This window comes from Dipodomys merriami, unplaced genomic scaffold (assembly GCF_024711535.1).
Source record: "Dipodomys merriami isolate MVZ:Mamm:240054 unplaced genomic scaffold, mDipMer1.0.p SCAF_1487, whole genome shotgun sequence".
Lineage (NCBI taxonomy): Eukaryota > Metazoa > Chordata > Mammalia > Rodentia > Heteromyidae > Dipodomys > Dipodomys merriami.
In genome coordinates, this window is record NW_027202812.1 from 66639 (window position 1) to 92932 (window position 26294).

At 45.3% G+C, this 26294-nt stretch overlaps 1 protein-coding gene across 2 annotated transcripts in view; it reads left to right on the forward strand.

The window, feature by feature from the left end:
- LOC138826713 (little elongation complex subunit 1-like) overlaps positions 1-26294 on the forward strand; it is a 49724-nt gene that overhangs the window by 19915 nt on the left and 3515 nt on the right. The window contains exons 8-18 of one of the 2 annotated variants that reach the window (XM_070021962.1): positions 466-548; positions 755-794; positions 877-933; positions 6543-6629; positions 10179-10579; positions 11965-16890; positions 18002-18170; positions 20599-20759; positions 23000-23190; positions 24993-25099; positions 25953-26051. In XM_070021962.1, the coding sequence (XP_069878063.1) occupies positions 466-548; positions 755-794; positions 877-933; positions 6543-6629; positions 10179-10579; positions 11965-16890; positions 18002-18170; positions 20599-20759; positions 23000-23190; positions 24993-25099; positions 25953-26051 (6321 nt within the window). Of the gene's footprint in view, positions 1-465; positions 549-754; positions 795-876; positions 934-6542; positions 6630-7901; positions 8016-10178; positions 10580-11964; positions 16891-18001; positions 18171-20598; positions 20760-22999; positions 23191-24992; positions 25100-25952; positions 26052-26294 lie in introns of those variants that run through there. The other variant, XM_070021963.1, reaches the window with a different exon arrangement.

Sequence of the window (26294 nt, forward strand, 5' to 3'; positions counted from 1 at the left end):
CAAACACCATCTTCCCCTTAAATGTGGTTTCTTGTGAGTGGGAGGGATTGAAATTGCTTTGGTTGGTTTAGGGAAAAAAAATATGGTCTCCCTCAATATCATAATTAATACACAGTTTTATGTAAAACAAAAGGCTTTCCTACATTTAACTTTAGTGAAATACTTGCAGTCCTTAGCAATACAGGGAAGGACAGGAAGGAAGAATGCACCCAGGTTGCCTAGGCATAAAGAGACCTTATCTCAGAAATAGCCAAGAGTTTCTAAAAGGGACTGGAGGTTTGCCTCAAGTGGTAGAGTGCCTGTCTTGCAAGTTCAAGGTCCTGGGTTCAGGCCCCAGAACTGAGCTGGGGTGGGGGAGGGGGGAGGATGAGAGAAATTTGTAGAATAGATTTTGAGTAGTCCATTAACCCTGTAGTAAAGTTACCACTTTATTTTCCTGTTGCCTAATGCACTTTTTAAATACAGAGGCTGCTGTCAAGCAAACTCAAGACTTCAAGCAACTAAGAATTGAAAAGAAGATACTGGAGAAGGAATTTAAGAAGACCCAGGTATTACATAAACCAGCACCCACCAGTGAAATTCCTGTCCTCTGTACTCCTGGAGTTTCTCTATGTTGTGAATACCAGAGCCAGGCTGCTTCATTGCCATAGTCCCGGCGACCTGCTAAGGTGCACCTGGCTTGTGTTTGGGCCCATGTCTGTACTCAGTTGTCCAGAATTAAACATTCAGCCTCTGTTTCCTCCTTCTCCCACAGGAAAGGCTTGATGAGTTTTCTAAACAGAAAAATGAAAAGGGTAAGTATTCCTTCAAAGCTCACTAAACATTTCTGTTTCATTCTGCAGTGTTTTTAAACTATTTTCCTCCACATGTTTTTAGGGTTGAGACATATTGGAACACAAATTTCAAGTGATTCATATGGAAGCATAGATAAGAGTGAGTATATTTGAACTTTTATTTGCTATGTTTAGTGGTCTTGGAGTCTGTTTATTGTTCTTTTGCATGACTGAAAATGCCAGAGCTCGATAGATCTTTCATGTTAGATGAAGTCATATATGTTTTTGTGTGCTAATTTCATGTGCGTTTTATTTTATATACACAAACACAGAAATTCACTGTATTATTATTACAGTGAACTAAAGAGTTCACAAAAGAATGTAGTTTGTTTGGGAAAGGAAAAGTAGAGATAATTTTCAGACCTTTCAATAAGAATAGATTGTCTCTGTAGGTTACATTTTATTACACTAATTTAAATCAAATTTCCTCAATGCCTAATTTATAAGCAATGTTAAAAGTCAGGAAAACTAGAATCAAAGGCCTACAGTGTATTTTAAAAGTTCTAGGGAGGTCTGAGAAAAATAAACTAGAAATCTTGGAGCCAGGGAAGTAAGTACTCTCCTGTTATTGAATGACAGTGACAGTGATGGTACTTGGAGATCCTTACGGATCACAGTGGGAGACTGTGGCCTTCATTTGGTGCTTGTTTGACCCTTGGCCATTTGCTTTTTTTGCTTTCCACTTTAGAAATGGTAATTATGAACTTGAATTTTTTTTAGGGGCACAAAATTGAAATGCTTCACTAGCAAATGATGATATTTTCACCTAGCTAAGTGCTTTTTTTCAAGCATATATGATTAAAACCCTTAAGTGTTTTTTGGTCCAAGTATGTAGTATATCTTGAGAAGTTAGTTGCCCTTTTTTTCCTCCTTGAATTTAGAGAGATAGTTTTTCTTAATTGAGATAAAATAAGCTTGTGTTTTTCTTGGATTAGGACTTTCGCTAGTTTCCACTCCTCGAGGTGAGGCACTGGTATTGTCGGTGCCACTGACACTGATGGTCATACCACAGCCATCTTTTTAGTGTCTGTAGGAAGGGAGGCTGACAATCTGTGGTCCCCGGAGGAAGAGGACCCTTGGTAGTACTTCACTTTCCAGATAGCAGTCCACAGTTAGCTTAGCTTTTCTCACAAGAGCAGCAGAATTGCTTTAGGTCTCACTGTTTAAAGCAGGGTCCTTTACCTTTTCAATGAACTTGTTGTCTCAAGTGAAATGAATGATGATGGCATGAATATTGTCTTGTATATTTGATTTTTCAAGAAAATAAATACACGAAGTCAGCTCTAGACTTGACACATTTAATTCTCAACTCTAAACTGTATCCTTAATGCTTTTTCCTGTTACTGCTTGACTTTGAAAGAAATGAGCAAATTTGGCACTGAGGAGTATTGAGTTGACTTTCCTTTCAAATCCCAAGAAAAATGACCCAAATAACAAATCACTCTCCAGATGACAAGGTGGTGACCACCTATAATCCCAGCACTGGGAAGACTCAGGCAGGGAAATCATTATACAAGCTCAGCCTACCTATAGAGAAACTTTCAAATAAGTAAGCAGCTTTCCTGGATAGTTCGAAGCGAGCCATCAGTAGAGGAAATTAATGAGGAAGATAGAAATCAGGTAGTAACAACTGCAAAGGAAGTGGCACCCCTCACCAAGCAAGGTCCCAGGTCAGATAGCTGGTGAATGCAGGGCGTATGTGGGCAGGTGTATGTGGGTGGTGTATGTGGGCAGGGCAGCACACCAGCACTTCCGGGTCAGGGGCAGGTGTGGGCAGGGCAGCACACCAGCACTTCCAGGTCAGGGGCAGGTGTGGGCAGGGCAATACACCAGCACTTCCAGGTCAGGGGCAGATGTGTGCAGGGCAGCACACCAGCACTTCCAGGTCAGGGGCAGGTGTGGGCAGGGCAGCACACCAGCACTTCCAGTTTGGGGCAGGTATATAGGGCAGGACAGCAGCACTTCCGGGTCACGGGGCAGATGTGTTCAGGGCAGCACAGCAGCACTTCCGGGTCAGGGGGCAGTGTGGGCAGGGCAGCACACTAGCACTTCCGGGTCAGGGACAGGTGTGGGCAGGGCAGCACAGCAGCAGTTCCCAGATGACTGATTAAAAGGTGAGAGTATGTCACACAAGTTTTTTTTCTTCTGTACTTACCTGTGACATGACCTAAAACCAAGTGAAGCAGCAGGACTGGGGAAGAGTAGGTCAGCATATTCCAGCAGTGGTAAAGTGAGAACAAGAAGGCACATAACACTCTTAGTGATTTTCAAGCCCAGACACACCTTTACATGGACAGAAAAGGTATATGGAAAATGTGAGGGCAACTTGGTTTTGGGTGGGTATCGTTCTCTCTCCTCATCCCAATCTGTGCTCTGGGATTTAGAGGATGATGCCCTCTGATCTCAGAGGAGCATTTGTTGCTGAAGAGAGTACAGGTCATCTCAAAGAGAATGTTGAGGTTGAAAGTTACAATTCATGAACGAAGCACATGAAACCATGCCAAACAAAACCTCTTGATCATCCGAGGGTGAAAATGGACCATTTCTTCACAAAGAATGCCAGTGTTTTTAGAAATGGGGAAGAATTAAGAGCTAGAACTGGATCCACAGTTCACAGTTGCCTGGGACATGTTTAGAAATGAAGTCTTTAAGATGTTTTCAAATGCATATAATTTTTGCCTAATGTACAACAAAAATCTCAAATATGATGAGGTAATAATAAAACCCTCCTCTCTACTTCCCTAAGTTAGGGAGGTAGGAAAGCAAAGCTGCGAGACTGTGCAGCATCTTCCCAGCCCTCTGGCAGCAGTGCTGAGCCGTGGTGCCGCAGCCTGGTGCCCCCAGAGCACTCCTGGAGATTCCCATGCCAGCCACCCACAAGCGCCACCTTCAGATGACAGGCTGTTAATCTAGAACATACTCACATAGACTCAGAATAGTTGTTGGATTTTGAACAGAAAATAACTCAGAAGAAAATTTTGTAAGAATAAAGTTCTGATGTTGTAATAGATCATGTGATTTATGGGGGATCGTTCTGAAGCCTTTCTTCAGTATTCGTTTACTGGTTTAGAACTTAAAAAGAAAACTTGGAATGTGTTCATTCTGTTTGCTTAGGCTCCCAACACTGCAGCAAAACCAAACGAGGGCCACTCTGGTACAGCTGCAGAAGTTCTAAATCATGTTACAGAAAATGAGAGTAATGTGCAGCTACCTTTTTCAGACCCCTCTGTTACAACACCTAAGCATGAACTATTTAAAATATAAAGTGATTAAATTGCATTTAAAATACGAATTGTGGTAATTCTCAGGAACATGAGAACTGATTCAAAGAGTATTGTTTGTCTCAGTTCAACACCTGTTTCTAACTAAGAAATAATGATGTGATGAGATGAAAGAGTGTAACCTTGAGAATGATGAGGGCTTGCTCTCAGAAACAAGGCAGGGACGGTTTTAGTTACTACCATCCTTTATGCATAAATGCATGCTTAGGCACTGCAAATACCAAGTCAGAGGCCAAGTCGCCATTATTCACTCTGCCCAAAAGACTCCGCTGGAAACAGCATCAGATGTGCCACAGCACATGTGTTTCCTGTGTGCATGCCTGTGTACCGCATGCCGTTTCAGACATGACCATTCTCCAGTGGTTATTGGAGCATTAAGTTTCTAGGAGAAGGCCCAGACAGCTTGCAGTGCCCCTAGGAGGGAAGCCAAAATGTGCTGAAGATGCAAAAGGAAGACCTGAACACAGTATTGCATTTCCTCAGAGTATTCCCCACAGTATTACATGCCCCTCTTGCTTGAACATAGCTGTGACGAGATAGTCTCACTGGAAATCCCAGTAGAAGGGCAAACAGTTGGTGAAGATTTATCAGGAAAATAGAGGTTCAGAATAATAAGAGGAAAAAACTCAGTTGGGCCTCCTGCTTTCATACCATAGTTATACATCTTTCATCACTAAACAAATGTGTTATTGATAAGGAAGTTGATAGTGCAGTGGAGAGGAAAGGCCCCGAAGTAATCATAAGTGCCTTAAATGTTGATAATGGAAGCTTTAAATGAAGTTAAAAGTTGTATGATAGTGGTTGACTGAGAGGTTTTACCTTCACAACCAAGTACTGAACCCATTCAGGGTTTTTTTGTTTGTTTGTTTGTTTGTTTGCTGTGTCGGGGATGGATAGCTTGGTGTGGGGCGTCAGACTAGATGTAACGAGTAGGTGGTCTTTTAGAAGCCATAAGGCTGGTTATTAGTCTCCATGAGAATGGAAAAGTAACTTTTTTTCTTTTTTTTTAAGGTTCCCTGTTTGCTGCTTTGGGTATACGTAATAAGCAGGGATCCTGGTCAGGTCATTTAAGCAAAAGGGATTACAGTGTTTGGAAGCTTTGGGTAGGTTAAATCACAATGTAGATAAGCTGCTCAGTCGTGGAATTTTGGAATTCAAAATCTTGGAACCTCACACACAGAAGTGCCAGGTGGACTGCGCAACAGGAGAGGCTGCTTAGACTCATTCAGTAACTGTCCCCGTGTTTCCTATCCCCTTTTTGTGGACTTCACTTCTGGAGTGACTTAGTTTGCCATTTTAAGTAAGACTATCTTAAAACCTGTAATTGATTCCTGGGAATAATTATTTTGGTGTAAGAGATTAGTCTTTTCGTCTCTGAACTGGCTGAAAACTTTTGCTGCTTTCAACAAATGTTCAAATTTAGAAGCTTAAGTTTAAGGAACTTGAAACCTTGACATGGTCTGAAATTACCTAATACTTTATTTTTAGTTGAATTTTAATTAGTTTGGTTGCTTTTCTATGCATACTTTACCATAAGCTGTTGTTATGTATATTTTTATGATTATTTTCTGGTTTTGAAGGTATGTTTGGAATTTGTGTACTAACTAAATTTAAAAGCTTTAAAATCTTAGACTTATAATCTTAGAATTTCATTAGAGCAAATCGTGTTGTACTTCTCTTGACCTTTCAGCTTGAATCGTGGTTCTTCCTATTTTAGGAAAATAGATACCTTTGAAGATGGATACAGATTTCAAAGGTTTTATGTATGAAAGCATGTGCTTCTGTTTGTTTTCGCACGTGTGTGTGTGTGTGTGTGTGTGTGTGTGTGTGTGTGTGTGTGTGTGTGTGTGTGTGTGTGTGTGTGTGTGTGTGTGTGTGTGTGTGTGTGTGTGTGTGTGTGTGTGTGTGTCTAACGCACCTGCTCCTACATACACATGTTCTGGCCCATGCTCCCCAGAATCCATGGGTCGCTACGACAGTCCCTGGCCCCCCTTCCCAGCCCATTTACTTACGGCATGGCCGTGATCTTTAGCCTTTCCATCCATGGGACACTTCTCTTCAGTTCTTGTGGCGTATCTGCAGCCCCAGACTCTTACATTGCTGTACCACGGACTTGTCTCTGGCCCTGTCTGTCTCAGAGCTCTCTGCAGGAAATGCACGGGCTAAGAATTTATTTGTGTAATGCAGAATCAACAAGTAGATTGGATCAAGTCTTATGCCTACCCACCTCCTCCAAGATATAAGAAAACCAATATTTAGTGATTTTTTTTTTAAACAAAAGCATTGTAGATGTTTCTATCAATTATAAGCCACTTGTGCCCAATGACTGAGTTTGGTGAGTCCCTATTAATGCTGTTTCACAGGAATGTATTTGGACCCAGATGAGTCCAGCCAGTTGGCATGATGTTAATATGTTGCTCTTTCACAGGAAAAGTAAAACTGCTCCTGAAGGAACTCTGGCTGTGTGTGAACACAGCACACAGGCTCCCCGGTGACATTGGCAGGCACACTCCAGGTGAGATGGGCTTACTTACACAGAAATGGGGAAGTTCGCAAGCCAGATGCACAGGTTCAGTCCTGAAGTCCCAGCCATGTGGGACATGGAGAAGATAGTGGTGCCAGTATAGCCAGGGGGAGAAAAATTGCAAGACGGGTATTTCAAGAGAACAGGCTAGGCACTGGAGGCAGGGATTGAGGGATCACAGTCTGGGGCTAGTCCTGGCTCAAAAGACTGTGAGACTCTGTTTCAGCCAGTGGCCAGGCACCGTGGCAAACACCTCCATGAGGAAGCACAAATAGGATCGCAGTCCAGCTGACCTGGGCAAACAGTTGTTCACCTAAAAATTAATCCATAAAATAAGACTAGCAGAAGTGATCAAGTGGTAGAATGCCTGTCTAGCAAACTTGAGGCCCTGACTGTAAACTCCAGTACTTAATTTAAAAAAAAAAAAAAAAGGAGGTAATGGAAGCAAAATACAGTTGAACATGGGAACGCATAATTGGAATTGTAGCCATGGCAGAAAGTGTTCATGTTAATGGGAGGATTGTGGTCTACACAGCCTGAACAGAAAGTGAGACCTTGTTTCAAAACTAACCAGTAAAAAGGTTGAAACATAGCTCAAGAAGTAGGCCACTAACCTAGTAGGAGCAAGCCCTGTGAGTTTAACCCTAGTACCACCCTTACCCCCTGTGCTTTTGGGTTTTTGTTGTTGTTGTTGTTGTTGTTGTTGTTTTTGGTCGGTCGTGGGGCTTGAACTCTGGGCTTGGGCGCTGTCCCTCAGCTCTTCAGCTCAAGGCAAGCGCTCTACCGCTTGAGCCACAGCGCCACTTCCGGTTTTCTAGTGGTTTTATTGGAGATAAGAGTCTCATGGACTTTCCTGCCCGGGTGACTTTGAACCGTGATCCTCAGATCTCAGCCTCCTGAGTAGCTAGAATTACAGAGGTGAGCCACCAGTGCCGGGCTGCTTTTGATTTTTTAATATTCCATGAATCTTAACAATGAAAGACTGAAATAAATGAATGAGTGTTCTTGTTTATACACAGTTTCTTCCCTTGATTATGATTGGCTACCAGAAGATACATTTAACTTTTAATTTTTAATAGCTTTCATCAAAGAACATTCGGAAAATCTGGGCAACAACCAGGTGTGTCTGGCAGGTGTATGTACAAGATGGAAGGGTGCGCTGTTTTTAAATCATTTCATGAGATTGATCCACTAGGAAGCTTATTTCTGACCATTTATGAGTTCCTCTCAACTCTTTATTTGCAGAAAGATGTCCTGGAGACATTCTGCCATGTTCTCAATCTACTCAGGATTTCAGATTTGGAAATAAGTAATAGCCCTTCCTAAAAAAGGGAAGAAAGTAGCTGACTTGTGGAAGATTAAAGTGATTGTAATCAGGTTTTTATTATTTTATTTCTTAAGTTCTGATTAATAGAGCTAAGTGATATAAATGTGCATCTGACTCTCCTCCTAGGCTTTTCTGTAGACAGTTTCGTCCAGAATGGTAATGGGCAAGTTGCCGATTCTTTTTACTGGATTCAGAACTTGCTGATGTACAGAGGCTCCCTCCGTGTGGCTCTTTTGAATCAATTTCTCTCAATTCGCTTTCTGAATAATAATCTTGACAGCAGACAGGTGAAAGCTGCAAGTCTTAAGTTAGTCTCTGCAGTTTAAAACATATCTAGTTAGGCCGGGGCTGCCTAGGGATTCTTTTCAGCCTTCTGTACTAATAAGTAATCATATTTGATACACTTTACACTTTTAATATGTTAGTGAAGTGAGTTTCTTCATTTAATAATCTGATGTTTTCATTTAAAAACACCCTTTTAAGGATATGTCTATTCTGTTATCTTTCCCAAGGTAGAAGGAAAAACATGGCAAGTTTAGAGTCTTCTTATATCTTAAAATATATTATTTTTTCCTCCATGCACTGGTGGATCACTTGTAATCATAACTATTCAGAAGGCTGAAAACCAGAGAATCACAGCTTGTGACTGGCATAGTAGAGAAGTTTCTAGAATCTATCTACAGAATAATCAGAAAAGCAAGGACTGGGAATGTAGCAGAACAGCAAATCAGTAAGAACAAGGCCCTGAATTCAGCCCGCCCCAGTGCTTCTAAAAGTACACGCACGCACGCACGCACGCACGCACGCACGCACGCACGCACGCACGCACGCACGCACACACACACACACACACACACGCATATGTTTTTCTGAATGTTGTGATCATATCAGAAGAGTTACAGATCAGTGTAGAGAATCCCTTTACCATCTCAACTTGGATTTTCCATTACCAGAGATCAAAGCTGGAGTATTTGGTATAATCTTGTGAACTGAACTCTAGAGCTCTTGTGATTTGCACAGGTTTTCCCACTCAAGTCCTCTCCCCTTCGGGAGTCCAGTCCTAGCCTGGAATCATCTTGCTTTCATTTACTGCTCAGTGGCTGACAGTTTGCTTTCGTCACTGTTCATGTCTCTGACCTCATAGTGTGTACTTACTTTATAGAAACTGATGGTTTTGGCGTGCCGGACCTCAGTGGGAGTGTCTCCCTGTGCTCAGGGCACTGAGCTGCAGCAGTGTGGATGTGCATTATTAGACTGCCACCACCGAATCAAGAATTCCTAAGTGGATCTTACTCCCACAATTGCTGCTCGAGTATTTGTCCAGTAGTGATTTTTATACGTGTCATTTTTTTCTTCATTTATCTACTAGAATTCTTACATAAGGAAATGTTGGTCCTCCAATCATTGTTTGTTCTTTTATCTATTTGTGTATATCAATGTTGTTGCTCAGATAATTAGTCTGTACCTTACAGTTCAGTTCTCTCCATGTTTGGTTGGTGATGGTGGTCATCTTAAGGGTAGATCCCATGCCTCTTGGTACACCCCATTCTGTGTGGAGTGCTCATGTTTGGCACTGCAAGATGTTTTCTGTCTTAAATTGAATCTTTTAATATTCCATGAATATTAGCCTTATAACCCCATGTTTCCAGAGAGCTCTGATGTTCTATAAAATACTCTTAAAACACTTTAAGATGTAAGCATAGGTTCATGAAGATTTTCAGGGACCCACAAATCTTTGCAGATAATCATTACCAAAGTCAGATTCCTAAAAAGCTTCTCTAGTAACATTTGTGTTGCCTTATGATGTGATGGGCTCAGTGTTGTGCAGAAATGATCACAGACAGGCAAGATCCTGGGTGACTTGAGAGAGAAGGTGGTATCTCAGCTTGTGTGCACAGAATGGATTCCCTGCCACATTTTCCTGTTGAATGGAAAATTCCATGTAGAGCCTGAATGAGTTGGCAAGGCCCTTACCCACTGGGTGGTGAGGAATGTGGTCTGGTCAGCCCATCTGCCCTTGTCGTCAGTCAACTTCTGTGACGCTATGGGATAGTGTTTAGAAACGGATCAATTGCCTTTTCAAAAAACATTTCAGCTGATTAGGACCTAATATTGTAAGCACGTTGAATTGTTAGTATGTTTCTTTTAAAAAAAAAAGTTTTCTTGATATGATGAGTATTTGATATCTATGTATCTCTGTTCTCCTGCCCCAGAAAAAATTGGCCAGGACGACAGTAGCTTCACAACATCTAGGGAGGATGACACACCGTCTCCATCACAAGGGAGTCCTTCCAGGGCCTCAGGTGTGCAAACGTGCCAGGCAGAACTGTCCATGGAGGTGGAAGAGAGCTTCGCTCCCTGTGAAAGTGTGGCAAAGGAGAGGCCCTTTGGAGCTGGGCTTGGTCCTGGCCGTGCTCCTAACGAGGTGTTAATGCGGAGTCCTGATGAAGAGGACAGGGCTGGCGCTTCTGCCCATGCTCCATTGTTTGATGAAGATCTTCAAGCTGCAATTGACTTCTTTAGACTTCCTCTTCCTCTTGTGTCTCCAGTGCCCTCTCCTCCTCTGACGTCCTCCACAAACCACCTGCGCCCCTTGCCTTCCTTGCTGGCACCTGTGAGTCAGTCCTCTGAATTTAAGTTCATTAGGTGTCTGTCTTCCGTCTGTGGTCCTCCGAGGGAATATAGTGGACCGAGGCAGTTATTCATCTCAGCCAATCTTACTAGACCACAGTGTAAGAAGTTAAAAAATCATCTAGTGCGCACTGGTCAGCACGTATAGTATGTCTTTTGTTTTGTGTTTGCATTTTTATTTGTTCTTAACCACAACTATCTTACAAGTTTTTTGTAAGAACACTGTGTCCTTGGCTTTATCCCTAGTGCCAAGCAGTGGTAATAGGTAAAAAATGAAGTGAGCACAGATTGGCAGGCATAGAGGTCCGTGTTAGAAGAAGCCCCAGGTATAGCCTATGTGTCATTGGCCTCTAGTAGCTGAATTCTTCAGTTTCACTCAAATTCACATTTTTTAAAATTTGTGATAGGTATTTCTCAGGGGAGCAGTCTTGACGAAGCAGATTTACAGAGCTTTTAGCTGAAGGGTCAGATAAATTTGGGATATAGCTCATATATCTATTAGACATCAAGCTAGGCACGGGGCTGGGGCAGGGAGGCAACAAAGAATGCAGTGCCAGGATGGTTGTGTAGAGGACGGGGAGGAAGGGTGTGGATCATGGCGGCACTGCATTCGAGCCCTATGGCACTGGGAGGCACTGCAGGGGACGAGGCCTCTTCCCGAATGGAGGCCGGTGGGGAGAGGTGCTTCTGGAAGAGAGAGCCTTCTCACTGCACTTTAAGAGTTATTTCTCCAGGAGCTATTAGACCTGGGGCCATCAGGCACCGGGGAAGTATTCATGCAGGCCATCCTAGAAGGGTCCTGGGTCTCTTCATAAGGAGTTTCCATTTTATCTTCAGCGCAGTGGGAAATCCTAGATGAGTCCAAAGGCATAGACTGTGAGATGTTCATTTGATTGTTTCTGTTTAGTCACCTTGCAGGGTGCCTGAATAGAGAGAGCCAGAGGGATACTCAGAAAGCAGGAAGGACTATGGCCAAGGTCGAATTTAGTATATAGTGTACTTTTAGTTTGAGAATGTTAGTGGTCAGCAACAGTTGATAGGTAACCCTTTCCATGTGATCTTCAGGCACACCTTCGGTCCTAAGTAGAACAGGGTTCAGGAGGAGGACATTTATTATGTGAGGATGATGAGAGTGGGTGGGTGTCTGGGGATTTCTGGGCTTCTTTACAGAGAGGGTGGGGTGGGATCACACTAGAGATCCAGACATTGCCTGTTGGAAGATCCCAGAGCCTAGGCTGCCCTCCTTGGGTGATTTACAGAATTCTCCAGGGAACACAGACCCACATATATACATACACATGTAATTGATGCTGTTCGTCATGTTTGGTTGTTGAACACATGTGTAATTCACATAATTTGTATTTTAAGGAAACCTACTTTGGAGAGTACACAGATTCCAGTGATAATGAGTTTGTCCCACATGAAGATTCTGCTGAAGATGATGACACAGCTGACTCACAGGCTTGTTTTGGCCTAGCCAGAAAAAATAAAGGAAATGGTACCTGGGAGGAGAGGCCCAAATCAAAAGAAACTGTCCAAGTTCTAAATAAGTTCGCAGTAAATGAAGTGAAAACGGTTGGGTGTAAGACATTAGCAGCACCCCTGGGAGAAGCTTCAGCCACATCTGCTTTTGCTCAGGAAACGCGCTGGACGGTGCCACCAGACTTCTTGAGTTGCAGAGGTCGACTGGCAGATGAGGGGTTTGGGGAGAGGAGGAGGTCTGTGCAAGCTGAGCAAGTGCTTCCCGGTCCCTCCAGGAGCCTGTCGGTTGAAAAGTTGTCTGGTGGGCTGTCAGGAGGCCGGGAGGCCGAGGCTGGGAAGTCCGGTTTGTATTTCATGCCCCTTGGCAAGAGGCCTCTGAATGAACTCATTGGCTCTGATGAGAAAGCCTCGTCATCGAAAAAGATAGGATCACCCCACTCAGAGTTTATCAGGTACACGCTTGCTGATGAGTTTCCTTCCACATCAGGTGGTGTCACAGGTTGTGGCTCTTTTCCAAAGACACCTAGAGAAACAGCAAAGGAAAGGGAAGATGATCAAGAATCCACTTCAGAATCATCGGAATCCGAGGATGACGACCCAGGCGACGGGCTGGGTCCAGTGGGACAGGACAGTGGCACAAAGTCTTCCTCGACCTCGATGTCAGTGTCTAATTTCAGTCACCCTCAGCCCTCGAAGCTACAGTATGTTAACATCGCAGAAATGCTAAGTAAAACAATGCCCACCCAACTGCCTCATTCAGAACAAACACTACCCACTCGAAACCTGTTACTTGCGCAGTCCGAGCCACCAGAGCCCTCTCCGCAGGGAAGCAACCCGGGGAGCCGCTTATGTTCTTTGAGCCCAGGACTAGAGTCACTGACGTTTAGAAATCAGAGGAGCAGGCAGACAGCAGGTGCAAACATGGCAAAAGACACGACCAGAATCTCACTTTCTCAATCAGTGTTTAGGAAGATGACAAATGGTGGACAGAGTGAAAGCCGAGATCCTAAGTCGGCTTTGCCTTCCACAGGTTCTGAGTCTGGCTTGAGCGAGAGGGACCGTGGTTGTGATCAGAGCACTTCGTGGCACCACAATGATTCAGTAAGGAGAGGCGGTGAAGAAAGTCCAAGTGCTACCTCAGAACATGAACAAAAGTCTAGCCATCAGCTAGAGAAGGCCGAGACAGCCTCACAAAATGGGGCATCTTCAGCCACACTTGAGCTGCCAAGAGAAAATGCCAGTCCTGCTTCTTTACTGCTCAGCCCAGCGTTGGTCACCATGGGACAGGCAAGTCCCGAGCAGGATCTGAGGGGCAATGTGGATGTGGGACACCGTGAGAATGAGTTGACGTCAGCCCCAGAAGAGGGTGATAACCACGCTGATGATGTGCCTGCGGCGGAGTGTGCTGCGGATCCGGCCAAAACAACAGGAAATGTCCAAGAAGGGCCTGCCCAGAGGAGCACTTCTCCAGAACTTTCTGTGTCTTGTAGCAAACTGGATTTTGATTCTCAAGGTGGTCCTGTACCAGCAGAAAATGTTGATTGTTCCACAAGTAGGAGATTGTCGTTCTCATCTGAGGATGCCCCCTGCCAAAGCCAGGACTCCAAGGAAGCCGCAAGGCTCGAGGAGGGGCCAGGCGAGGCTCTGGGCGAGGCACCGCGGCCCTCACAGGCTCCACCTGCCCCAGATCCTGACCCCCTCTGCCAAAGCCAGGACTCCTCCAAGGAAGCCTCAGGGCTTGAGGAGGGGCCAGGTGAGGCTCTGGGGGGGACACCATGGCCCTCACAGGCTCCACCTTCCCCAGGTCCTGACCCCCTCTGCCAAAGCCAGGACTCCTCCAAGGAAGATGCAGGGTGTGAGGAGGGGTCAAGGGAGGGTCCAGGCCGGGCACAGCAGCCCTCACTGGCTCCGCCTGCCCCAGATCCTGACCCCCTCTGCCAAAGCCAGGACTCCTCCAAGGAAGATGCAGGGTGTGAGGAGGGGCTGGGCGGGGCACCTCAGCCCTCACAGGCTCTGCCTGCCCCAGATCCTGACCACTCTGGGGTGGAGAGCGGTGAACTGCTTCCCACTGAGTCCGCCAGGTCAGGGGACCGTCCTGCAGAAGAGAGCCCCTGTGGGCATGCAGGCAGTCCAGGCGGTGATGCTTTGGCTGTTGCAAACGATTCTGCTACCATGCGGCAGAGTTGTGAGCTTTCCAGAGTGACATCCCCCGCGCCTCCAGCTTCCCCCCAGCCGGACCTCCCCACGGCCACCGGGCTCTCCGGAGTGCCTTTCAGGTCAGCTGTGGAGATGCGGGGCATCCCCAGCAGCAGCCTTCCTGGCACTCCAGAGCGGGGAGAGGAGAGCAGCACGGACGGGAGTGAGCCTTTCAGCTGCAGCGAGGGAGAGCTTGAGGGCGACGCTGTGGCGGGCAGCGGGCGGCAGCAGACAGCCAGTGATGCCCAGAGCACTGCGGGGGGAACGGAGGGCGCAGCCCCCGCCCACCAGCCTGCGGTGGATGTGGGGTACCTGACCTTGGCTCTGCAAGACTTTAACATCAGTGCTTTTCCTGACATAGACAGACTTTCTACATCAGACGTTGCTGTGTTTCTTGAGAGTTGTCAGTTACAGGACTATAGTTCAGGGGACTCTGTTTCGGAATGTTCAAGCAAAGGAACAGAGATGAGCAAAGAGCTAAAGCAAAGTGGAGTCTCAGGAGAGAAATGTGAGGAGCAGCTTTGTGAAGAAGAAACAGCGGGCACCTCTGAGGAGTGGATTGAATCGGAAAAGGTTGACAGCTCCTTAAAAAGTCCCCGTCAGCTTGTCCAGTGTTCTTTGGAGACCCTGACTGAAGTTCTCACCAAGATTGGGCAGGAACTTCAGCCAAACTGTGAGGACTGCGATGATGCGGACAGTGGTGATTTATCGCTCGTGAGCGTGAATAGCCCAGCTACTGAAGCTTTGAAAGAGAGTGGCCCCTCCGAGGGAGCCAGTGGCTCAACACCCCATTCTCCAGAGCAGTTCCTGCTCGTCACTGAAGAGCATGTTGAGGACCGCTCGGGCGGGCTCGGGAGTGCGGACGCTGGGAAGGGTGGCCTGGCTGCACCTGCAGACTCTCCAGTCCCCGCCTCTGTCTCCGTGACCCAGTCCAGGACGGAGCAGAGCTCTGGTTATGAGTCGGAGACGTTTCAGATCCACACGTCTGCAGGGACCTCCGAAGTTACGGACACACACTCGGAGAAGGATCAGACGGGAGGCACCGAGAAAGAGGTGGAGCCGGCGGCGGGCGGTACGGCTGCCTCCCCCACTGCGGACACTCCTCAGGCTCAGGAGGAGGTAGAAGCTGCGTCTGTCTCCATGGCTTCCACAGAGAATTCTCCAGAGACTGGTCACACAGCCCCTCCGTTTCAAGAACCTCCAAGTGGCAGTGCCTTTACAGCGGCCCAAGGGGAGGTGTCAGGCAACAGCCAGAGTGCCAATTTTGATAAAAGTCGCTTGCGTAATAGACCTGTTAAGCCTAGTATATGGATTAGTTCTCAAATATACGACCAGACCTTTGAGGCTCAGAACGTGGCATCTGATCATACGTATTATAACTCAAAACTAGAGCCATCTGGCAAAAATAAGACGCGATCCAAAATTTCAAACAAAGATCCATCCAACAAGCCAGTGAAGACTTCAGCGAGCAAGGGAGAAGTTCACACCGACGTCCCTCAGTCCCTTTCAGGAGAGAGTGGTATGAAAAGTCAGAGAGGTCAAACTCAGCCCGTTCTGGCACAGGCTGATACCTCTGGGTCCACAGATGGCCCTGTGGACACTCTGAGCAAGATTCGCCAGGAGGTGGGGCCCCCGCTGCCGCCTCTTCTGGCCCCGCTGATAGCTACGCCCCCACGGGCTGCCCCCGCGCCCTCGCCCCTCCTCCCCAGTCCGTCCTCCCCAGCCTCTCCCCTTGGTAAGATTTCCCCGGCCTGTGAAATCCCAGTGCCTCCTCTGCTGTCTCCGTGGCCAGAAGAGCCCCTGAGCTCTTCCCCACCCGAGCCCTCTCCGTCTCCGTCTCCAGCAGCCGGTGGGAGGATACTGTCCTCTCCTCTGCAGTTCTGTGCGGCCACACCCAAGCACGCCCTTCCGGTGCCTGGAAGACTCCCACCCTGTGCCCCAGGCCCGGCTGCGGTGGCAGTGCCGCAGGAGAATTCTGTGAAAATCCTTGATACCATGTATCCCGAGTTGTCCGCCCGGGCCCGGACCCTCAGCATCCTCAAAGGCAACATGCAGCTGTCTCGAGGGACATCTGCCGACGGTAAGACCTTGCCAGGCCGAGTCAGCGCTCTCCTGGGCCTCAAAGCCATCACGTCCACATCCACGGCCTTTGTCAAAACAGGAAGTAGCTCTGGTGGTGACAGTTGTCAAGGTAGGTCGAGAGACTTGGGACCTCAGCAGGCCCCGGGTAGCAAAAGAACATTGTCAGCATCTGCACCGAGGAGTGCCAAACGACTGCGCCTGGACAGCGAGTCCCCAGAGCCGGAGCCCCAGGGGGACGTGGGGGAAGGGGTCCACGGGAACCTCCCGGAACACCCCCGACAGGCCGAGGTCACCACAGAGGAAAGGAGCTCAGTGCTGGCCAGCAGCCCCGTTCCACAGTTGCTTGTGAGCCCCAAAGAAACCGTGGAGTCCCATGATCAGGCCATCCTGCATGCACTGAAGAAAGTGGCTGAGTCGTCCTTCGACCTGTTGCCTGTCATTAGGAGCCATGTCTACGTGGGAAACATCTCCAAGAAGCCTGTGATGAGAGACCAGGAGAAAGAGGTGGTCTTTGAGTTCAGCACAAGGAAAAAGGTATGTGGCTGTTTTTCCCCACGCATGCTCATACTGTCCTCAGAGGCAGCCGTCTGGTGTCAGCAGCTTGTGCAGATGACCCTGAGGTCACCCCAGTGATCTGAAGTACTGGGAGGCATCCACTGTTAACTTAAATTTTTACCAGGGAAAAAGTATTGTGCCCTAAAATGGTTTGATCCTGGCACATGTGTAAAGGCTCAAAATGCTCAAATGGCTGTTACATAATACATCTATCACTGCTGAGTGTGAGGACAGGAGGAAGGGGGCTGTGGTGGTCTGTATGCCCTGCTCACTGGACCTTCTAAGCCTTTACTCAGGTTCTAGTTACTGAGCAGGTAGCATCTCCTTTTGAAGATGGTCACCAGCACTTAGTGCCCATCCCTGGACCTTTGTGGTATATATGTTTTGTTTGGTTTTGACTGCTGTGTTCAGAAAGCAAGAAGAACATGAAAACTGTATATTTGAAAGGGTTTTCTTTCTTTCTTTTTTGCCAGTCCTGGGGCTTGAACTCAGGGTCTGGCCTCTGTCCCTGAGCCTCTTTGTGCTCAAGGCTAGCACTCTACCACTTGAGCTGCACTGCCACTTCTGGCTTGTTCTGAGTAGTTTATTGGAGATAAGAGTCTCATGGACTTGAACTGGAATCTTCAGATGTCAGCCCCCTCAGTAGCTAGGATTGCAGGTGTGAGCCACTGACACCTGGCTTGGGTTTTTCTTTTGATATGGAATGAAGTCAAATGATCATTTAATACTCCTAATCACTAAACATATCACCTAGTGTCTTATGTTGTAAGCAGTATAACAACTTTAGGAAGCAAGAATGTGAATAGAAGTAGACTGGACCTAATGAACACACCGATTCTTTTTGCAAGAACCTGGAAATGATGACAATAAGGCAGTCCGGGTGTACCCTGGGCATGTGCTGTATGATCCACCACAAGGAGCAGAAAGACCTGGGATGGCTCATTGCCTCCAGTGCTGGTGGCTCCTTTGCTGCTGTTGTACTTCTAGTCCTGGGCAAGTTTAGACGCCTAATTGTGTGATACGTAGCTATTTTTAGAGATACTAGACATAAATAACAGTGTACTTTGCTTTTTTCCTTCTTCCAATCCAGCATTTAGCAGAACGCTTGCTTCGCTCCATTCTCTCAGAACTAAAACTTCAGAAGAAGTCTATAGACCACAGTTATATCCATGCCCTCTGCAGGGTGTATGTGGGCATTTGCCGGCAGCTTGGAGACTTGGAAAGAGCTCGCTTGTTTTGCTATAGCCTACTTAAGGAAGGTATGTTTAGGTTAAAACATTTTTGTGTCCATTTTTATGTGTAGTTTTCTTCTGTTTATTGTTTATTTTTTATTAGAGTTGTATTGTACATCTATTAGAGGACAGCTTTGCTATTCTACCTAACTTTGCTATACCAAATTTTCAGTACAATTAAAATTACTTATTGTCAGCACATTCAGTTCTACTTCTCTGTAAATACAGTATCTTTCCTTACTGTGTATTTTATTTATTAATTTTGTTGTCGGTCCTGGGGCTTGAACTTGGCTTGGGCACTATCCCTCAGCTCTTCAGCTCAAGGCGAGTACTCTACCACTTGAGCCACAGCGCCACTTCCAGTTTTCTAGTTGTTTACTGGAGATAAGAGTCTCACGGACTTTCCTGCCCGGGCTGGCTTTGAACTGTGATCTCAGATCTCAGCCTCCTAAGTAGCTAGGATTACAGGCGTGAGCCACCGGCGCCCGGCTTCTTACTTTGTATTTTAAAGTCCCCCGTAGTCGCAGTAAAATGCCGGACTCCTCTTCCAATGGCTAGGCAATGGTAATGGCAGCAGCTGTGAGATAGAGTCATGGCACGCAGAAAGAAGGTGTCGGGGGGGAGTACTGTGTCTTCTGTTTCTTGTAAGGAATGGAATCGGGAGCCACTCCTTCAGTGCCGTAGATCATCAGTGTCTGTGAATTGCCACTTCATACTATATATGACAGTCCGTGTAAAGGGTGCCCACTTTATTTCTATATTTGCTTCTTCAGTCACTGATTTGTTCATCACATCATTATTATGGGCATCACACTTAGTGTTTGGAATTTTGTGGTGGCCAAATCAGATGCAGGTGTGACTACTCACAGTGACTGAAAGGCCATAGCTACATTCCAGAAGCTCACCGGCTTTACTAGTTGCTGGGCAGTGGAGAGGGATCGGGGCCCAACCACATCCCTGTTTATTCCTAGCCGGGATCCTCTTCCTCTTTGCCTCCACCTTACCATGGCTCACTCTATGACTACACATAACTCCGCCTCAGTCTGTGTCCTGTATTCTCATTTGTCTTCCTGGCCTTAACTGGTCCATGTCATATGATAAAATTCATTTTGTCTTCTCACTCTCATTCTCTGGGTTGCACATTCTGAGAAAACAAATGTGTCTTCTTCTCGTTTCCCTCTGCAAATTGTTGGTAACCATGCACCATCTACTGTGTGAATGATTGGACCTGGGATGGTAGCTTTGATAGTTGGAACAGAGTGGTAGTGTTCCTTGTCAAAGAACTTGCTCTGTGATGGGAAGATGCAGAGAAAGTGTGCAGTAAAGAAGGGAAGAGAGAATTCTAGGCAGGGAATATGTGTGCAAAATATTTTGAAAGAAATATCAACAGATGGAGTCAGGCTGTTAAAAACTAACAGATAAAGAGGTAGGTCAGAGAAAAAGAGACATGTCTTCATGACAAACCGGCTAAAAGCCTTCACAATGACATCAGAAAACTCAATCATTTTTATAAAATAAAGGCATTTGTTGACTTTGTGACCTAAAACTTCCAGTGCTAGGCGTATGACTGATAGAAATAGACATATCCGTGTATAGCTCATAACTGGAAACAGATGTGGATCAGCAGGGGAATGGAAAATTGAACTGTGACCTCCCCCACAATGGAGATGATCCTTAGCTGTAAAGGAATGGACTACATCATGAATGAGTCTCAGGAACTGTGCTGTAGAAAAGCCAGATGGAAGAGTTTGAGAATGAAAAGACATAGACCTCATAGTGACATAAACCAATCAAGGATTCTCTGTGTCTGTGAGGTGATCTCCCGAGCAAGGTTGGACAGAGCAAGTTGTGGTGATGGTTACCTGGGTTCATTAATTTGTCAAAATACATCACCTCTAAACTTAAAAGAATACATAGTTTGTTAATTTTTAGCAAGGATTTATGACCAAAGGATTGTCACAAAAATAGGGCATATATATGTTTTTATCTATGTGAATATATATACACGTGTATATATTCACACATATACACGTATATACACATTACATATATATATATTGCTCATTACATCAAATATCTTTATAACTCATACCTCTGCGTTTGCCTTCAGAGAAGCTTCTTGTAGTGACATGGGTAAGTCGGGAGAATCTTGAGGCTGAGGAGATTGGAGACAAAATATTTTCCTTTTCTGTCTTATTTTTTCCTTTTGCTTCTACTGCTATTTATTTATATACCATGTTTAAAAGTTAACTTCAAAAAAGTGGCCAAGAGGAAATAAGAGAGAAGGTTTGAAATGGTTGCTGAGGTCAGATCTTATCTGAGTATCCATTTATATGCCCCTAACCACAGGGCAGCTGTAAGGCTCTGGTGGGATGAATAATACATTGTACTTGTGGCTTTAAAATTCATTCACTTGAGCATATGTCATTTTACCCTCCGGTTTTCTTTCTCATAGATTTTCCAGAGTCTGAGAAACTGGCTTTGTTTATTGCAAACATGTGGCATGATGTATTTGTTTCTCAGTCGGTGATTAGTAAAGCAATGCAGTTGGTTGCGAGGCAGCGAGCTAAGGGAGAGGTTCTCAGCTGTTTGAGAGCCTTCCTCAACTGGGAAAAGGTGAGCTTTATTTTTATTTCTTACAGTGCCATGCTTGAACACCGTACCTACATGATGCTGTGTTAGCTGTGTATTCATTCCTAGGGCGTTTAGAGATGCTGTTCTTCATTTTAGGTCCTATAAAATGCCATTTTAGCATGATTGTGTCCAGAAAGAACAATGGAGCTGTCTTAATTTAACTTCTTTTTACACTCATTTATGACTGATGAAATCCACATGCAAGTGTATATAAATCAAATGCTGTTGGAGCGATGAATTATTTAATTTTTACACAAATATTTAGAGAGGTGAAACGGTTGATATCCTCCATTTCTTCCATGGGTAGGCTTTTTCTTATTCTAATATTTTATATTTATCTTTCTACTTAATGGAACATGTTGTTCTAAATCTTTTTCTCTCACATTACCTTATATTATTTGATTTTTCTTTAGTTACTAATATGTCCAAGTAGGATATTTTATCTAATGAGAATCTGACGATATTAAATTTTTGGTTTTAGCTTTCAAATCGTTTTCTAGACATGGAAGAAGAGAAATGTTTCCTAGACCCAGGAAAGGAGAGCTCCAACTGTTTCCTAGACCTGGGAGGGGAGAGCTTAAATCATTTTCTAGACCTGGGAGTAAGCCTTGAAGAGGAGCGCTCAAATTGTTTACTAGGCACAGGAGAGGAGAGCTCAAATCGTTTTTCTAGACGTGGGAGAAGAGAGCTCTGATTGTTTCCTAGCTCTTTAGAGGAGAGAGCTTTCTAGTAACAGGAGAGGAATGCTCTTTTCTAGGGATGTAAAGTCAGTGTTTGAGAGGTCACTTGCACAGGACCTTCCATATCCAACATCACGGACACTCAGCCACACGTGCACGGTCCCTCTACAGCGAGTATTCTCTATCCAGAGTGATTCAATTGCAAGAATTAATGAGTTTGTTTTGCTTTGTTTTACTTTGAAATACTTGCAGACTGTACATTGAGTCTGCCCATTCTGAAACTCTAGAATGCTCTGGAATCCAAAGCTTTTTGAGCATTATGAGCATGAGTTTCAGATTTTCAGGTTAGGAGTACACAACTCACAGTACCGTGTTTGGAAGAATTCTCTCTGTTGGCATTTTCAGAGTAACATCTCTACCCTAGTTTATGCTGTGGGGTTAAAACTCCTTCAGAGTATACTTTAGAAATGACTGCTTGGTTTAAATTGCTACTCAGTTACAAAGTTGTAAAATTATTAACCTGTTACAATGGAATTTAAATTCATAAATTATGTTCCAGTTGTATACCAGGTAATAGTTTCAAAGGTAACAGAGTTACTGTAGCCATTGGTTTGTGTTAGGCTAACTCACATTTATCAGATTGCTCTCTTCTCAGTGATCGATGCTGTTTCTAGACTTCAGTATTTTAGGTGTGATTGATTTTAAAGTAATCAGAAACTTAACATATTCCTCAAAACACTTCAAACTAAGCAACAGAATATTCTAAGCACTAAATCAACTTCTGAATGCAAAAGATCAAATTTAGAATGTAGGATATGGATTCATTAACTATTCAAATATTGCCCACTGAACTACATTCTCTTCTAACATTTTTAGTTGCAAACATGATTCTAATATCAAATGATCTATACCATAACAATAGTTAAACATCAGGTGCAATATGAGCTGGAAGTGGGAAGGCCCTGCCTGCTCCATTGATGAGTGCTTATTTACTGGAGAGAAGTGAAGATTTTGTCCCCAAAAAGACTTGTAGTGGAATGGGCAGAGCCACAGTAACCCAGATGTCTGTCAGCAGGGAAGTTCACCTATTCACGCTGCATCTACATGCAGCAATATCCAACAACTACACGCAGATGTGAAGCGTGCAAGATTTAATTATGTAGTACTGCCTGGGTCAATTTTAGGACTTTGTAGAAAAGGCAGACTAATTTCCAGTGCCAGAAAGAAAACAGAATTTAAAGGAAGTTGTAATTATTATTTTTTGGTAACTAAGATTAGAACTAATGCTCTAGTGATAATGGTGAAAGCTTACACTCTTCTCTGGATTGCAGCCAAATCTTCTCTACCTGAGTGAATTTTGCCTGTAATTTTCAACCATTCCCATCTCACAGTCATTGTGTGATAACTATTATGAATAAGATAACCATAGCTTCTTAGAAAGATTTTCAAAACCTTCCTCTTGGTGTTCAGTGAGGTTGCCAACAGGATGCTGTGTGGCTCAGGCTTTGAACCGCGCTTCATGATTTGCTTTTCTTCTGCTAGAGCGCACCCGTGGATGTGGGTGTCATGGTGTCGAAGCTGCTGCTGACCATACAGTTATGTCCAAAGACAGAGTTCCAATCCAGCGAGACCTACGGTGAAGACCTCAGCGGTGACACGTGGGAATACATATTTGCCATCGATCTGCTTTGCTGCCATCAGAAATGGATTTGGACACATGATAACATTATAAGGTGGCCTGTTTTGCTAACTTAAAAAGCATTGTTTTAATTGCAAGGTAGTCTGTTGAATGTTTAAGTGCTTTGATTGCATTTATTTGTAACACAAGGTGGTTGAGATATTTGCAGATAACTTCATTTGAATGAGAGTTGATAAAAATTGCCCTAGAACATTGTCATCACAAGCAGTTGCTTTAGTTTTTGCTACTGTTCACTGCTTTTTGTTATATTTTGTTACTGCTTCTCCCTAGCAGGAGAGATCTCAGGAAGTGGGACTCTTCTTCCACATGTAGACTAGTGACCACACAAAGGAGGGTGTAGAATAAAGAAAGCATTCTCTTAGCATACCAATAATCTGAAAACATGCAGAGGAACAGAAATATTTCAAATTACAGTTTAGCCACTCTTGACTTGAGACCAAATTCAGCCAGGATTCACCAGGATTCCACTGTTTGAGCTGTTCTCTGTCCATCTGTAATTCTAGCACTAGTTCTAACTTGCTGCTTCTGAGAGGGTGGGGACAGTTGTTCTTCAGATACTTTTATGGGACCCTGTCTGAGAAAGGCTGGTTTAAGGGAGTTTGTGATATTAAAAAGCATTCCAAATGTAAAGAGTCGATAAACTAGGTCCCTGAAATACTTGAAGAATGGAAACTGTAGAAACTGTCTTTGCAAAGATTTTTCTGTGTGCAAGGATGCTCTTTTACCCTAGGCATCCAATGCTAGGACAGATTAGACATCCAAATATCAGTAGGAATTGTATCATGTAGAATAAGATTGAGTTAAATGTACTTATCTAGTGTATGTATGTATTTAATGTTAAAAATGTATAACTGTAAGTAGAATTTTTGTGCATTTACATGGAAAAGTATTTCATCGTCAGTTACTAAGTAAGTCGGTGTCAGAACCCTGTGGCCAGTTCCTGACTGAGTAGCTAAGTGTCTGAGTCCTCTCATGAATCATGGGGCTTCTGTCCCCAGTGGGGAGAAGCCGACACCGTCAGAATGTGAGAAAACTCTATGCACAGTGCTCCCAACCAGCAGCGAGGTCAGCGTGGAGGATTAGGGCCTGGCGCTAGACCCACCTCTCCTCAGCAACTCAGGCCCCACCATGCAGTTGACCTGGAAAGGTCTCAATCAGTAGTCTGTATCTGAGATAGCATCCTTTGGAAGTTCTTTGCTTTTCATTTTTCCTTTGTCTGCATTTATCATTTCCAACTATAATAAACACCATGCAAGAAACAGAATGAAAGGAGGAATGGGCCTGATTGTCAGTCATGGGAGTTTGTTTGTCCTTCTATGTTGTGCTTGGGTTTGGACATTTCGGGTCCCTCTGGCTTGGCCCTGGAGCACCCGTGACTTTGTCTGACATCCACTGGTCCACTGGAGGCTCAGAGTCCATATTCCATCTCTTCCTAATTTGGTGATGTAAGGGACACTATAGAATAAGGACTGTACCAGAGTAAAGACGCAGGTATTTGCAGCCCCTGTAACCAGTGTGGGTGGGCACGAAGATCCTGAGAAGCTGGAGAAGATCTGAGCTCCCAGGGCCTGTTATCATAGAGAGAACGGGAGTGCTTGCCTCCTCGTGCTCTCAGGACAGCGTGTGAGAACGTGCCTGCTGCACGCCTAACCCCTGGGGAGTTGGGAGTCTGGAGGACTGCAGTTCAGAGCTAGCTGGGCTTCCCAGCTCCTGTTGTCCGGCAGAAAGCACGACTCATGGAGTACAGCGCCAGCTGTGAGCCAGCAGGCAGATCAGCGCGGGACCCACACAACAGTTTTGCTTGATGTGCTTATCTCTTTCCGTGTCTTTTTCTAGTAAGGAGCTGTGGCCTGTAATGGATAAGTGGATAAAATACAGAAAAGGACACGCCAACATTGCCTTCACTCCCGACGTCATTATAGCATCTGTCCTGAGACTGATCGGTGAGCCATCCCATCTTTGCAAACTAGCCAAAAGCATGAGAGTCAGCTAGGTGTTTCCAGGGTCCTTCTGGATCAGGAATTAGCCCGATTTCTGAGGTCATTACATATTTACTGGCTCTCTGTCACAGCATTCAACCATAAACTACCTGCATGTTTCCAGGGTCATCCTTGATTAGGAATTAGCCATATATGTATGCTACGGTCATTAAATATTTACTGGCCATGCCTGCATCCCAGCCCTCAGAGTGTATGTTAACAGGCACCAGACTGGTTCCTTGGGGCAGACAAAGTAAGTACTGTGGGCTTCAGTTTCTCCAGATTTGAAGTCAAGAAGGTCACGAAAAGCATTTGCACACTCATCAGTTGCGAGGTTCACCAGGCATGCAATATAATATTGCAGTGTCAGTCCTCACCCCAGCGTGGGGCAGGTCCCAATCTGAGGACTCTGGGGAGCCGAGGGCTCTGTGCAGGTTGTCCAGTGTCTGGGTTGTACACTGGTGGCTGTTGGCTGTAAACTTGATGCCGGCCACCGCATACTCGGCCTGCCGCAGCCACTGCCCTCCACATTCAATTTGTTGTGTAGTAGCTTTGCTGAGAACGCAGCTTCATGCGTTCCCTGTGTGCAAACAGGTGATTCTCCCTTCCCACTGCACCGTCTGGAAGACAAACAGCACAGCATTGAGTCTCCACACGATGCTCTTTAACAGCCTGTTCTCACTGAAGACATCATTCTGCAGGCCTACAGTGCTCAGTGTTACAGAACAGAAGACATATGCTTGCAGTTCTAGGTAACATTGACCAGCATTTCACCAGAGACTTTAGGTGTTGTTTTGTGTTGTTTGCTTTGCCCCAGGTCGATTAGGCCAATTGGGTTTGAAGGAAGGATTTCCAACTGCGGTGAAAAATATTAGCTCTGTGATTGGGACGTTCATACAGCATGCTCAGGACGAAGGTAAAACTCTTCCATTAAAATTGCTTTCCTGTCGCTTAGCCTCACTTTCAGCCTGCTGCTTCTTTCCTGGCTTGTACCTGGGACGGGAGCCAGCGCGGCCAGCGTTGATATTTGCGTGTGTTCTGCCCCGGGCTTGGCCTCTGGGTGCGCGGTCGCGCGCTGTGCTGGGCCATGCCCCCCCTTTCTCCCTCTGCTCTGCCCTGTCTGTCCTCTGGCCGTGGCGCTGGCTTCCACGGTCCTCCT